A 16,160-nucleotide genomic window follows, 5' to 3' on the forward strand; every position below is an offset into this window, starting at 1 on the left:
AGCCAGTATGCACATGCACTGCAAGTCCTATTACCATGTCCAATTTAAGCCAGGTCTAAGTTCCTGAAATGTGATTTTTTTTTTTCTTTGAACAACGGGCCTGATTTATTAATGTTCTCCAAAATGACCATGGAGGAACCGGGGTGATGCAGCAAAGGTTTAGAATTTTCTATTTGGCAAATGTTTTCAGTCTTGGAACAGATCCATTCCAGGTTTTCCGGATCACCCATGTTAGTCCTTCTCCAGTCTTGAAAAGCTTTAATAAGTCATGGCCAATGTATTCATTATTTTTCGTGGTCCATTATTAAGAATTGGAATATGATACAAAAATAGCAAGCAGAGTTTAAAAGGCAGTGAGATTCAATATTTTATGTAAAGAAATACACAAACAAATACATCAAATATTAGAGTGAGTTTAGGAAGCTCCTATTGATAGCCTGTATGTTTGTACAGCCAGGCTTAAGGAACATTATTGTGTAAAAGTTTCATATTTACATATATGTCACCCACATTCCTTATCACAGCAAAGTAAATGCTCCTTTGTATTTGGGTGTCTATAAGTACTTTGATACCACAGGAATGAATTGAGGGTCTCCTCTTCCCTGTAGAATAATGATGTACCAGGTTACAGGCTGTGTAGAGTTGATGCTCAATGCACATTAGTCCAAAGAATCTGTTATACAACTTTATGAAAAGCCTTCACTTCTGTGGTTCATCGTTTATAATGCATGCACATCATCCTTACCACATCGAGGGGTTTTATCAAAAGCGAACAATTTGTTAACCAAAGCAACAATTCACTACCACTACAGACATTGTGAGCAGGAACTGGATTGGATACTTCTGGTAGTCTTCTCAGCTGTTATTAAGTGTAATAAAGAAATTAACTTAACAAAACAAGATGCAATTCTTGTTAAAATAGTATAAACGATAGAATGCCTACACATGGGGTGCAAAAAAAAAGAAAGAAAAAAGCTTGCCATTTTAACCCCAACAAAACATACAAATAGGAAACATGAGGAATCATGAACACGGAATAAATATATAGGTTTGTAAAATAGATGCAAATCACATTCCACTTTTAAAAGCAGAACTTTAAAATGTAGATTATAATGAAATACCTGCACACTGTCTAGTATTTCATTTTCCTTACAGGCTGTGTGTCAGCAATCCAACAGATTATTTGTGCATCCTAACTGTTCTGATTTACCAGTAGGTTGAAGAAAGGAAGTGATGTCAGATCTGGTCTGCTCCCTTTATTATTTTTTTTTATTTAGGACTTAGATAAAAACAAGGGTTCTATTTGGGAAAGGAACCAGTGAACTAGTTGGATAATATCTCAATCTTAGGTGAGGAAATATGCTTTGATCCAAAAGCCCCTGCAGAGCCTGACCAGTATCTGCTAATGTGTTCAGTAACAGGTTTGAGGTTAGGAACTGGAGACAATAAAACTATGGAATAGAACTCCCTGCATTAAACTGTCTAAAAGTCATGTAATCCATGTACCCACAACCCTCATTCATGGTGAGGGTTTAGAGGGTGGGGCAGATTCTTAGAATGAGGAAGGCAAGTGCTCTTTCGCTCAGTAACCTTTTTGATAATGGTATCAAAGGCCAGTCTGAAGAGATGTTGGCCCTCAAAGGCCATACAGGTCAGATGCTCCTTGGTGGCAGACTGGCCCATTAACTTTATTTCTCCATGTATGCTTATGTACAATGGACCCACGCAGGAAATAAGCCAGGGGCCATGGCAGCTACGCTATATAGCTTAAAGTATCAGCTCCATAACTGCCTGAACAATTCACTGCTAAAGTGTGGGGAACCCTTTTCGGAGACTTCAACGCAATAGTTTGAAAATAAGGTCATCGCTAGCGAAAGGGCCATCACTAAGAACGGAGATCTAACAAATGCTTCAAACTGCTCACCAACCCATAAGGCCTTTAAATACAGGAACAATTTATTGTATAGCCAGCTCTGGCTATTGCTAGATCAACAGTGGGGGTAAAGTTCAGTCTAGAAAGTTCCCTACTAAATTGGAACAAATACAGCAAAGGTTTAGAAAGCCTCAAATAAAAATCATCATCCTTACAGAAAAAAAAAATGAAGAAACAGTTCCAATGGAAGGGGCTCTGTACGACAAGAGACTAGTATCAGTGGGTGAGCATTACCTGAATTTCAATAGGGTGTGCAAAGCATCAATAAGATCTAAGATGGTATCTTAATTTTGGAGTAATGAGCTAAGACTGCAATATCTCAAATATATTCTCATCAGGTGAAGATTGGCATGAATCCAAGCAATTGTGGAAGATCAGAAACAGAACTCACAGGAAAATGCATGGAAGTATACTTGGAGGCTCTGCAAAGCTCTCTGAGAATTCCAATGAAGACATAAAATAGCATGATTTCGGGTTGCAGGCATTGTTACCCTAAGAAGGCAAGGAGTAACAGTCCCAGAACCATTACAGGGTCACTAGTTGCAGTCCCCCATGTACTTAAAATTAGTCATGTTGAGGTAAAGCAACACAAGCTTTGGGATGCAAAGCACCACACACCCTGGTACTAACCAAACCTAAATAGCTGGTAGCAGGTAAAGGCTACCAGAGTCTGGAAAGTGTCTCAGGTGGAAACCCTGTGCAGTTGGTCACTTTTAAGCTATCCAAAACATCCAGTACAACTAGCTCTGGCCATAGACTTTTGTTTAGGTGAATATCAACCATGCTAGACAGCTGCTGGTAGAGCAGCAAGTTGTGCTGTCTTATGCTTGCTGTTCCATAGCCATAGTACACACAGGAGGGGTTGTCACCCTGGAACATAAAGCGGGTTACTGATAAAAATCATTGGGGGGTGTTACAATAACTATATCCAAGCACTGGTAGACTGCAAAGCATGGCATTTTTTTTATCTTGGTTTAAATACACTAGGTAATAGCTACCAGCTGTATTTTTAAAAGTCTGATTGATGGCTGTGGAGTAGCATTAACATATGTCAGTGTTTAACCCAGAAAATGTTTTCAAGATGGGTGGGAAGAAATTGTAGGCGGGTGGTAGCCCCTGTATTGTGACCCAACTCTTCAGTAACCACCCAAAAAACAGAGGGTGGTTCCTGAAAAGTGCCGGGTAGCATCTGGCTAAAAGGGGCAGGGGAGAACACTGTATGTCTTATCAAAACCATCTATTAAGGGTCAGTTTATCTGTTTTAAGTAGATACTAGGAAACTAAATTACCCAATGCCCTCATATATATATCTAAGATTTTAACGTCTTCCAGTTGATTGTAAAAAGTGGCATAAATTGGCATATGTCTATCTACTGAAAAAGTTAAGATGGGCAGACCCCCATAGTAAGGATTACCAAATAACCATAGTTTATACACTTTCTCTATAAAGGTAGCCACATCTCACTTTGGGAGAACATTATGCGTTTGTGAATCATTTCAATGAAATGGAGTCTAGAACATATTTCCTTCATTGTACTTGTTCAGCACTAGTAGGTAAACCTCCCCTGGAAATTACACAGGTTCATCAAAGCTGTCAATAAGAACACTGACTGTATTGCAAGTAGAACAACAGTAACAGTATAAAAACATTTGCTGCTGAGCTGACAGAACCAGGGTAGAAAAACACAACACATATTTCTAGGAGATAGCAAAATTTTTACAGAGTTGAGAAACATATAGCTATGAAGGGAAAAACAAAAGTGGTAACTACAAACTGTATTGTTGATCTAGCTGCAATGCTCTTAGAAATGTAGTATGTAGACTTCGTTATCCAAATGACACCCCCTACAATATACAATAATGGCACAGCTAGGGAGTGCGTACTTCCTGTCATGGTAAAGAACAGTGCAGAAAATTGTCCTTGTACTTTCCAATATTTTTTCTCTCGTTTTTAAAGTATGTTAAACAAAACTTGTATAAACGTCAACAAAGTAACATTCTAGTGCCATATAAAACAATCTGACCCTTGCAATCCAGACAAGTCTGTTATGCAATTTAAGGACGAATTCTGGTTAGGGAGACTCTGCCCCCAGGCAAAATAAGGAGCTCACTACAAAGCAAATAAATGTTACCTACCTGCCCTGCCCCTGAACACTGCTGTTAATATGTTTGCTCAAAGGTCTGCATTTGACACTTTTGGGACTGTCGTTCACCAGCCTCTATGTCACTACTGGATATAGTGGTGATGGTGGAAGGAATCACAACACACGCAGATGTTTGAGCGAACAGCTAAGCATTATTGACTTGCTTTTTAGGAACCTTTTTATCTTTAGTCTTTTTAACACAATTTGAGAGCAGTTAATCATCTGCTTGAGACACACATTCTTGTGGACTGTCCTTCTGCACAGCACAGTGATCTTCTGGTGTATCAATGTCTTGTGTAATTGGTTCATCATTATCATGAATGTCATTTTCTTTGGTAACTTCATCTTCAGATGGATCATCTTCCTGAGTTACACAGTCATTCAGATCTATAGACATCATATGCAAACCATTTGAACTGAGAAAAGAAGGCAACCTATCCTCATCGACCACCTTTATCGGTATCCGTCTGTCTCTGAACGTCATACGGTCAAGTTTTTCAGCTCTGTACGTTTCTTCTAACGAAGAGAGCTTAACCAACACATCCCCGAGGCAAGTATTATTTTTATCAAAAAGCAGAAAAATATCATCTTCATTTAAAGAAAAACCCACAAAGAATTCTTTAACATCACTTTTAGTGACATCAGGAGAGAAGTTTCTTAAATAAATGTATGCTTGAAAGGAATTGCAATGTCCTTTGAGTGAAAGCAGCTTCTCTCTGTTGGACCTAGAGATAAGGGATACATTCAACCTATGTCCTTTCAGCATAGCATTGTCCAGTGCTAGAGCCTCCCTAAAGTGCTCCTTTCTTGTGAAAGTGACAAAACATTCTCTTGTTCTGTGTCCCTTTTCATCATACAAAAACACAATATGATTCTCACACACATGGTTATTAAAAAGCTTCCTAACGTCATCTCTTGTAGCACGGTGGCTTAAGTTCATCAAGTGTACGTGGAATTCCTCAGCATTTGTTGATTCGTGTTCCTCTGATTGCCGTGGAGGTGATCTAAAATGGCGTTGTGGAGTGTGAGAAGAACTATGTGGGGACCTTGTATACCTTTGTGGAGATCTAGTATGCCTTTGAGGAGATCTAGATCGTCTTCGTGCAGATTTATACCTTTGCGGTGACCTGGAATGCCTTCGAGGAGATCTAGACCACCTTTGAGGAGACCTAGAGTGTGATCTTCTCCTGCTCTTTCCTGATATGCTTGAAATGCAGTCATCTTCATCGAAATCAAGTCTACCACCATATTTTAACCACTCTTTTTCACTTGACCACAATATGTGTAAGATCTTGCTATGCTTGTATCTATTAAAACCTTCAGTCGCATCAGCTCTGTTGCTAAACATTAATATAACAACCATAATAGTAGAATCTTCATCTTTAGAAAACACCATGTCTTTAATATCAACACCTTCAAAGAAATATCTAATATCCGTCTGAGTTGGTTCAAAATCACTAATTTCAACTCGTAAATAGAAGTGTTTTCTGCGAGAACGAAGATCTCTGCCTTCATTACTTTTTTCCTCATGAGTCCCATTTCGACCATGAGTAGAATCTTTGACTTTTTGGCAATTTTCCAAAGCTTGCTGCTTTTCTTCTGAGGTGACCACTGAAAGTTGTATCGTGGAATCCTTTAACTTTAGGCCTGACTTCTGAAGTGCTTGGTAAGCATGGTCCCATGTGGCAACATCAACAAAAGCCTCACCATCTGGCCCACCAATGATACAAACCCCTCCCTGGGGAATGTCAATTCCAACAAAGAATTTCCGAATATCATAAGAAGTTGCTCTACTGGAAACACCCAGTAACCGAAGAATAACACTCATTCTTAGTTACCTGTAGAGAGAGGAAAATAAATTACCAATAGTTACATACATACACCCATCAAGTTAAACCCCTAGGGAAATAAACATATCCCAGATATAAAACTCTGGACACAGTTGGTCCAGAGGAAGGAAAAAACCCCTGGTACAATTCTTTCTTATTCCATGAGGCAATCAGATGTTCCTTGGATCAACTGTCTCTGTTATCTTTCTTTTAATGCTTTAATACCCAGTTATATTCTGCTTTTTTTTAAAGCAATCTATAGTAGTTGCTGAAATGACTTTCTGAGGGAGCCGATTCCACATTTTCACAGACCTTACAGTGAAGAATCCCTTCCTTATCCAGAGCTTACATTTTTTTTTTAACTCCAGACACAAAGAGTGCCCTCCTGTTCTTTGTAATAATCTCAAAGTGAATGATTGGGAAAAGAGTTCTCTATATGGACCATTTATATATTTATATAGGTCATGATCATACCCCCATCATAGTGACAGCAAAAGCACAATCATGTCTTGACAGACATATTACTAGCACAATGACTATATACCAATAGGACGATCAGCACTCTGAAAACCCTCAAATTTTATAAAACTACTTACCTTTGGTTAACAATTTAGGTTTTCAAAATATGTCCGGTTCTGCGGATATACTGCCGTCACTTTGATGAGAACAAAAAGAAGTAGTTAGTACAAGGATCACACAGAGCATGACTGACATGACTGTCATTTCTAAACAGTGTTCAAGCTGGGTGGTAAGATACTGTGACCCAACTCATCAGTAACCACCCAAAAATAGCCAGGTGATCACGGAAAAGTGCTGGGTGGTGCACCCAGCTAAAAGGGGCTGGAGGACACTGCTAAATATTGTTTTGTATAACCTTGTGAGCACCCCTGAATTCAATGCAGATTAGGTACATACTGTGTTGCATTACCTGAATAGGTTGGCAATGAGTCAAGAGACCAAAAATCAGACACATGATAGTGTGTTACTGCCATGTAGCACAGGTTAGTCAAGGTGCCATATACAATAAATAGCAGTGCAGTGCAGTGCAGTTCACTTCCGTGAAGATAGTTACTCAAAGGAAAATAGATAAGGGGAATCTCCTGGAAAGAGACACAGGCAGCAATAAAAACTACAAGGTTGCTAACTTTTTTCATGTTATCTAGAACTAAAAAAAAAACCATTTTAGAAACACTTTAAACTGGAACTAAAGTACCACTTTGGCATCAGGCATGACATTTTTGAAGAAAGGGACAGATAACATCCCTTCTGCTATGAGGATTCTTACCTGCCTGACTGTTCTTTTCATCTGTTCACTGAACATTGGTTGTGGAATATGCAGCACAGGATTTAACACAGGCGTTACGTCATCCTGGCCAAGTTAATCAGGATAGACGAAGATGGCAATGGGTAAGAGAAGAAGGAAGAAGATGGCGGCACCCACAATGGAACAGGGACACGTGAGTATACACTGGGTTTAGTTCCGCTTAGTTGAGAGCTTTCCAGAGACCTAATCAAGAAAACCAAAGACAACAAACTAATGATTAATGGTATTAAAGAGAACCATGTGCTGCAACACATTAGGCCTGATTTAATAAAGCTCTCCGAAGCTGGAGAGGATACACTCCAACACAGTTGGGTGATCCACAAAACCTGGAATTGATTTCTTCAAAGTCAACTGCTAGCAAATGTTTTGAATCTTTTCCAGCCTAGGAAAGCTTAAAAAAATTAGGCCCAGTATGTGGAGAGCTCTGAGCATTTAATATCAGCTTTATCTTTCCCCTACAAGAGATAACACTTCAGAGATTTACCCAAACTGAAATGTTAAAGCAGCACTAATTAAAAAAACAAAAACATTCACCCTACTTCTGCAGATCCCTCCGGAGGTTTCCTGGATTGAGTCCTGCGCCGTCCTGTAATCCACCTTCTCTCAGCACATAGGAAGCACCAGGCACCCCTATCTTCTTTCTTTGTCTTCTGCCTACATCACCCAATCTCGCACTGCACAGGGGCGAGATTGAATGACCTGACCTGGGCATGCGTGAGATTGGCATTTTTATGAAAAAAAAAAGTTCCTTCTGCACATGCCTGATCTTAAAAAAGGAGAGAAGGATCAGCCAGAAGCCACCTTGAATGTGTGACATTTATAACCCAGCAGGCTCTGCGCTCCTATTATGTCTTTATTGCTGGGACAATAAAGACAAAAGGGGAGGAGCTTTGCCCTCTAATTCACTGACCCCGAATGGGGATCCAGCTCAGGTGGTCAGCAAATTGCAGAACAGCTAGGTATCTGCATACTTGTTTCCTGTGTATGACTGAGACTGAAACCCAAAGATCAGTTTTACATCCAGGCTATTCACATTCTAAAGAAGTGGTCGCCAACTATTTTGGACCCACGAATCACTGAATTTACCGGCTCTGGACTGCGCATGCGCGTGGAGCCGTGTGTTACTCAAAGGGGAAGAAACTTCCCCCAGAGTGACGTCATGATGCAAGAACCAGCCCACTCTTCCATCGCAGGTATGAGCCTATCCAGAGACACAACCTGCCCATCGCCCTGAGCCTGCGATGTGTACACAAGACATGGTCCGTGGCTCTGGCCAGTGCGGCCCCCCCCCCCCCCCCCCAAGCAGGGTTCTTCTCCTGACCCTGTTGGGGGGGGGCACACCGGCCAGAGGCTTGGACCACTGGTTGGTGATCGCTGTTCTATAGAATATGTTCATGAAAGGCAGCTTACATCTCTCAGTGGTTGGTCCTCTTTAAGTCTTGAGATCACATGACCACACACGCCTAGGCTTTTGGTCACATTGCTGAAGGAGCTCAGAGCTGAGTTTCTGCAGAAAAGAGAAGCATCTCAGCATTTTTTATTGTTCTTTACTGGCTTTGTTAACGCTGACACAGCCTGTTAAACTCCCCCCACCATTAAATACTTACCATTTCAATGCTTCCCCCACTCATTCCTCCATCATAGCCGTAACAAAAAAGCTGGATCTATGGCACCAACCCCGCCATCATGTGACAATGCTCAGGTTTAGCAATTGGCTACTCGCACTGGAATATTATATTTATTATTTTTTGATTTATTTAGCGCCAACATTTTCCGCAGCACTGTACATTAAATAGGGGTTGCAAATGACAACCAAATACAGACAGTGACACAGGAGGAGGAGAGGACCCTGCCCCGAAGAGCTTACAATCTACTGCATCATGAGAGGAAGTCATGGAAACACTCCAAACAACAAACCATATGGGGGGCGCTGCAGGTACTGTGGAGGGATGGCGTTTAAACAGACCTTATCACTGTGCTCTGATATGAACTAGGTGACAGGTTCTCTTTCTTATAGTCCTTTGTGTAATTTTAAAGATTTTATGGTGGCTGACAGAGAAACGTGCTGCTATAGCGGCCACATATACAAGAGTGCAGAGAAAGCCGGGAACCAACACGCTGAGCAATCAATGCTGAGCATCGCCGTAAATGTCAAAATCACACATATGCCAATACCGGTGGGGCCTGTACATCATAAGATAGTAAGATGGTAATATGATTCATCTCAGTGCAGGATGGCGGTGGCCCCCGTCTTATCAAAGGGCCCCTTCAATGTGATGCACATTTTGCTGGATGTTTCTGCAGTGACATTATAATGTAAGCCCATAGAACAATGCACTGCACATCACACATCAGGTGCCTTATGGCAGCACTCCATATCATACATGACACACATGAATATTAGATGACACTGAGCTTTAATAAATACATTACCATAACGATCGTTATCTTCAGCCTGTCAGCAAATAACGATCGTTAAGGGTTTGTGAATAGAGCCCACAGCCATTATCCCTTTACCAGACCAGTCCTCTGCTGTTTCTTATAGACACAGAACATGCAGCTTACAAGAAAAAGCTCCCCGAAAAACAAAAAAACGTAACAATTACCGTAAAAGCAGGCTTATGCCATGCAGCCGGTCCCAGCTCAGAAAACGTAATGGCGCTCACAATACTCCGTAGGAGGCGGGGGTCATCGCGCATGCCCAACGTGTCATTTCCCTCTATGTTCAGCCCTATACAGAGCAAAACTGGGTTAGTTTTGAACGTGTTCGGCTTCCGTACCCACCGGGACAGAAATTCTCCTGACACGTGATCTACGCGCGTACTAAAGGTGGATATATTATTTGAAGGGGCATGCGCATCGATATTTCCGTGCAGCCATGTGAGATAATACTGCGAGTTTTGTTTACTCTTTTTTAATGCAAAATACAAAAACAAAGGTATATAAAGACAGCAACTCAGTGCATGTTTGCGTAATACCAGCTATAACTACTGTACAGCACAAGGTACAGAATAGAGACGTGGGGAGTATATAGTGTACATTAGGGGGTCGGCAAACTTTTTGGACTATTAGGCCATTTCAGGAGCTAAAGAAGGCAAACTAGGCCAGAAGAAACAAGGTGTCCAAGGAAAGGTTTTTTCCAGTCGTGACTGCAAGTGAGCAGCCTCAGTCTTCCGCGGTGTAGTCTCTGTATGTGTGCGCATGCTTGGCATCAAAATGCCCCTTGAGATTCGACCACTGTGGTGCTGTTGGTGTCATTGCACACTGAACACAGGGCTTTGTTGCCATGTTGGACGAAGAATAATTCAGTCCATTCGGAGTTGAAGACAAGATGTTCGAGGTCAACCTTCCAGAGACCGGTAGCTGCGCGTTGCTTCTGTTCTTTAGGCATAGGAATTGGGGTTACTGTGCGGGAACTTCAGATAACGCAACAATTCAATTAGGCCGGATCCAACAATAAAGAATTAGGGGGGAGTTAGGCCGGACTGGAATACTAGCTAGGCCGTATTCCGCCTATAGGCCGGAGTTTGCCTACCTCTGGTGTACATCATATAATACATTTCTCCTAGATTGTAAGCTCTTCGGGGCAGGGTCCTCTCCTCTTGTTTCACTGTCTGTATTTGTCTGTCATTTGCAACCCCTATTTAATATACAGAGCTGTGTAATATGTTGACGCTATATAAATCCTGTTTATTATTATTAATATTAATGTGCTGTATATGTTACACAGTAGAATTGTATTGTGTATATATTATATAGCACAATGTACAATATATTATGTACAGCACAGGGTAAAGGTCAGTGTGTATTATATGTAATGCAGTGAGAAGTATCCTCATTTTAACATAGACCACCCCTGGATATATTAAAGTCCCATATGTTACATATATGTAACATTTGTATCTTGTATTTTACCATAAATACCCCATTCTGCATAGTGTATACTCCACACTGCTTAACTAAAGTGTAGGGTAAATTAATGGGGACTGTTAAGGCCAAATCAACAACAACAAAAATATGTAAAACACCACAATTTTATTTACAAACATTTCTTTAAAAACATCAAATTCCATTTTTGTTAAAAGAGATATAGCCAAGAATATTCACATATAGGATCTCCTATGGAGAGGTTGTGGTCCTCTCTATATTTATAATTTCATACAGATAAATGGACATACCATTGATCAAATCAATGAAGAAAAGTTAATTTGAGTAACCTCACAGCTTACATTCAACATGTTTTGTAGAGAAAAGTCTGCTTCATCAGGAATTGCAATGATAAGACATACAAACACTAAAACACAAATCACCAATCATATTTATTCTTGAACATAGATCCACATTACATGTAATAATATTAATTGATGAACTTACATACAATATTATGAAGTTCGGCAGTAAATTTATCTGAATCCAAAGTCCTACACAGTATAAGGTGCATAGGGGCCAAATATATCAAAGTATACAGGTGGCAAGGATTCCAATGTTTTTCCACTTGAGGTAATTTACTATATGCAGACATTATTTGTAGTTCTCTTCATTCTTCCAATTCACCTTTCAAAATCAAATTCAAGCTCCTGTGCTTTGTCTTCAAATCCCTCCACATTTCTTGTCCCACTTGCCTTTCTGACCTGGTAAAAAAAATACTCCCCAGCTGCTCTCTTCCCTCCTCCAATGATCTAGTGACTTCCTCACTCATAACCTCCTCATACGCACGCCTCCAAGACTTTTCTAGAGCTGCCCCAACTTTCTGGAATTGTCTTTCTCATTCTATTTGGCTTGCTCCTACTTTCTGCTCATTTAAAAAAGCACTCAAAACCCATTTTTTCAAACTTGCCTACCCATCTTCTTCTGTCTTTTAAAACCCACCAATCCATTTCCCCCCTCCTATTGTGTGTTACTTCCCCCACTTCCTACATTGTAAGCACTTTGGGGCAGGGTCTTCTCCTCCTGTGTCACTTGCAACTATATTGAATGTACAGCTCTGTGTAATATGTTGGCGCTATATAAATCCTGTTCATCAATAAAAATAATTATGCACCCAGTAAAAGTAAACAGCATTTGTTACTGGGTGCATAATACCTGTATGGCTTGTGGTGTTTTAATTTTTTTTTATTGTTAATTTGGCCTTAACATTCCCCAAACATTTTCCTTACTCTTTAGGCATACAGTGGGGAATATACACTGTACAGAATGGGGTATTTATGGTAAATCACAAGATACAGAGTTGAACTTTTAATGTATAGAAAGAGTAAAGAGGAGTATATATTGTACAGCACAATAAGAAACAGGGATAAATGAATATGAATCCTTGTACTGGATGCATGAATGTCTTAGTTGGTATGGGTAAAGTAGAATAATAATCCCAATTTACATGTTACATGAGAAATATCCTTCCTAGTAAAATGCAGGGTGGTTGTTATGAATTTTTATACCATGAACATTTTACTCCGTGCTGCACATTCCAGTCTGATCATTACCTTTGCCTCAGAGGAGCTCACAATCTAATGTCGCTACCATAGTTTAAGGCCAATTCTGGGGGAAGCCAATTTATCTACCAGTATGATTTTAGAATGAGTGCCTGCAGAAAGGGTTGTATTATCACCAAAACCAAAATAAATGGGGGAATGGCAGTATCTGTGGTACATAGTGATGATGAAGGTTAAGGGGAGGCTTTCCCTCTGAACAAGTCACATAGGAACGCTGTGCATTGTTTCCATGTTAATGAAACATTATAGATTTGATCTTTTTAAATATTTTCTTTAAAATGGAACTAAAGTTCTACTTTTAAATTTGCATGATCAGTTGGGACATTATTGCAAAAAGGGACAGGTGATGTCTCTTCTGCAATAACGCATCCTACGTGCCTGATTGCGCTTGGTTTTTGGTGTAAAAGCTGAGCTGTGCATGTAAAGCATCAGCTTTGGCTGGCAGGAAAACCCGGCTTCCCTTGTGTGCCCCCTGGATGAATGAACTCCTACGCTGGAGTTACATCATCACACCACAGCCAATCAAGATTGTCCAAGATGAGCCTCCAGAGGAAGAAAAGGAAGATGGCGACACCCTAGGCTGGAATGTGGATGGGTGAGTTTTGCTGATTTAGTTGTTTTAAATCAATTTTTTTTATAATGTATTTCAAATACAGTATTGATTATAGATTTTTGAATTACAGTGTCATCTAATTTGTTTTATGGCCACTTGATCCCTTTAGAGAACTTTTACAATAAAAAGTGCTCGACTAAAGAAACAGATGGTTACACCTTTATGCCTGCCACATCAAAATCAATAACCTCTTATGAATAATCTATGGCCTTGGACAAAAAAAACTCTGAACTCTTACCTATCATAGTGTAATTATTTTGTAATAAAACATGTTATCTGCATGGGTGAGGAAAGTTAGCCAAACATCTGCTGTATTCTACTTTTAGATTAAGAAACCAGGCACCTCCTTTCTTATCAGTACCACGTGGCTATTATTAAATCAGTCAGTGGCTACATCCATTCATATTAACCTCATAGAAGAATGTATATGTGCCAAAGCACCAACAAGCTAGCTTCAGTCTTGTATATTCTTATTCAAGCAAAGAAACTATCTGCCATGAGTTTGTGTGTTATGGAAAAATATGATCAATTATATGTTTTTAGATTTTAGAATATTATACACATTGGGCCTGTTATAAAAACGCTCTCCAAGACTGGAGAAGATAAACTACCATCAGGAACCCAGATAATCCAGCAAACCTGGAATGGATTTCTGTTTTCAATCCTGGACCAGATCAATTCCAGGTTTGCTAGATCAGCCATATTAGTCTTATCTTGCCAAGTCCAAGAGAGCTATAAAAAAAAAAAAAAAATCAGGCCCATTGCATATACATTACAAATATATATTTTTTTTTATCCAGTATATATATATAGCACTGACATATTACACAGTACTTTACAGTGTCCATAGTTATATTAAAAACTGTTCCTCTAAGGGGCTTACAATCTGTCATAGTCATGTGCCATTACCGCAGTCTAAGGACAATTTTTATGAGGTAAAGCTGATTAACGTAAATGCATGTTTTTGGAATGTGGAAGGAAACCAGAGAACCCAGAGGAAACCACAGACACAGGGATAGATATATATATATATATATATATATCCCTATGTTAGATATTATGTTGAATAGAAATAAAGGTTTCTTTTGAATTTTTGCTAACGTCATCTTTTCCAAACACAAATCTTACTAAGCAAACAATAGGCAGTATTAGAGTCTAAAGCTTTCTGAAACATACATTGCTTATGTGCGAAACCTTGCAAAGGATAAAGAATAATAAAAGGTAAATGAGTTGCACTGTCTACTGTGTGTATCTTTAAACAAAAGCCTGATGGCAAAAATTCTTCTAAAGACATTAGGCTTCCTTAAATTTTTTTTTTCCTATTTAGGTTTAAACTTCTGTAACTGCCCATCCCATATCTGTTTCTGGAGTTGAGAAGCTGATGGGATGAACTTCCTAAATGGGTCTAGGATGCTATTTTGGATATGTTCATTACATCGTCCCTGCAACAAAAAAACAAAAAACAAAAAGCATGGGTTTAGTACTTGGGTTAGGGTAATGTAAATTTTCAAATACTTTTCCAAGGGCAAGTAATCGTTGCCTAAACCAGTTCCAGAAAGATAATATAGGCCAAGGATCCTTCATACACTTTTTATTGTCTAAAAGCTTTCTTTTAACACATTAGACACTATTGTAGAGATAATGTTTCTGATGCCACTTTCTACCTGCACCTTTTGGCTCTATGCAGTGTTATCTACAGACACCCTCTTCTGCACTATTACTTTTACCTAATAGTTAATCATATAACAGGTTTGTTACTGATAATGAGGAGCCCTGACATGATTGCTATCCTAGGGCTAGAAAAGTAATAGTGAAATGGAGAGAGAGAGAAGAAAAAACCCTCTTCTGTACTATTGCGATAGCAAATGTTTTTTCTCCTGCCGATGACGTTTGCTACCTGCTTTAAATGTTGTATTGACATGCAGGAAATTGTCTGCTCATTTGTGCAACCAAAATTCTGTCATGTAACAGATGGCTGAAGTTGTGACACCCTGAAGAGAAGCAGAATAAGATGTGATATAGTTTGTCCTAATAAAATAAAATACAACACTTTATTGTACACTTAAAGAAAAGACAGAGGTTTAATTATAAATTGCTGCCACACTTGAGAAGTCCCCCTATAGGTTTTCCTTTTGATGTAATAGTGGTATAATATTCAGTACCCAATACTATATTTCTGGTCAAATTCATTGATGGACTTTGCACTTCACAAGTGACTTTGCTACAGCAATTATGCTGGAGGGTGCCAACAGTGCAATCTAGTCCAAGAGCCGTTCAAAGATCTCATAAAAGAAAGCCATTTGAATCAGAAGGGGTTGTAGTAATCAAGAAGATGCTTGCAAAGCTAAAAAAAAAAACAAAAACAAAAAAAAAAAAACTCTGTACCCAGCATTAAATTAAATGCATTGAACCTGCAAAAATAAATGTTAGATCAGGCATAAAACTTGATACCCAAGCATACAGTAGTGCCTACGTCTCTCATTTTGAACTTTATTGTGTTTAAGGAAGTAAAACATATATAACATAGTTAAGAGAGGCAAACCCAAAAGTAGAGTTGTTGGGGAGAAGGTGCAAGGTGAAAAAGTAAATGTGCATCTGTGAAGGAATGAACTCCTTTTACAACATCTTTCCAATCTTTACGAGTCCCGTTGCCATTGATGCGGCAAGTGTACCGAAGCAGCATTTTGGAATAACATCCCAGTTACCATTACTGAAGATGGAGTCTAGGTTTGCAAAACACATCAAATGATCTTACCAATTGTCAAAGACTGTCCAACTTCTCTGTATTGTACTGTTTTATAATATCAGTAAATATAGTTTCCTACCAA

At 39.3% G+C, this 16,160-nt stretch overlaps 1 protein-coding gene across 2 annotated transcripts; it reads right to left on the reverse strand.

Moving 5' to 3' along the window:
- Positions 1–354: 354 nt before the first annotated feature.
- LOC140330636 (RNA-binding protein 12B-B-like) lies at positions 355–9,963 on the reverse strand. 2 transcript variants are annotated; one of them, XM_072410916.1, is made up of 5 exons: positions 9,837–9,892; positions 8,641–8,737; positions 7,192–7,413; positions 6,503–6,561; positions 355–5,915 (listed from the first exon to the last, which is right to left on the reverse strand). In XM_072410916.1, exon 5 carries the CDS (start codon positions 5,903–5,905, stop codon positions 4,292–4,294), a length of 1,614 nt encoding a protein of 537 aa, XP_072267017.1. In that variant the 5' UTR covers positions 5,906–5,915; positions 6,503–6,561; positions 7,192–7,413; positions 8,641–8,737; positions 9,837–9,892; the 3' UTR covers positions 355–4,291. The 2 variants fall into 2 exon arrangements, with proteins under 2 accessions (XP_072267017.1, XP_072267016.1); XM_072410915.1 differs by lacking the exon at positions 8,641–8,737 and having other exon boundaries at positions 9,837–9,963.
- Positions 9,964–16,160: the final 6,197 nt, after the last annotated feature.

This window comes from Pyxicephalus adspersus, chromosome 5 (assembly GCF_032062135.1).
Source record: "Pyxicephalus adspersus chromosome 5, UCB_Pads_2.0, whole genome shotgun sequence".
Taxonomy (NCBI): Eukaryota; Metazoa; Chordata; class Amphibia; order Anura; family Pyxicephalidae; genus Pyxicephalus; species Pyxicephalus adspersus.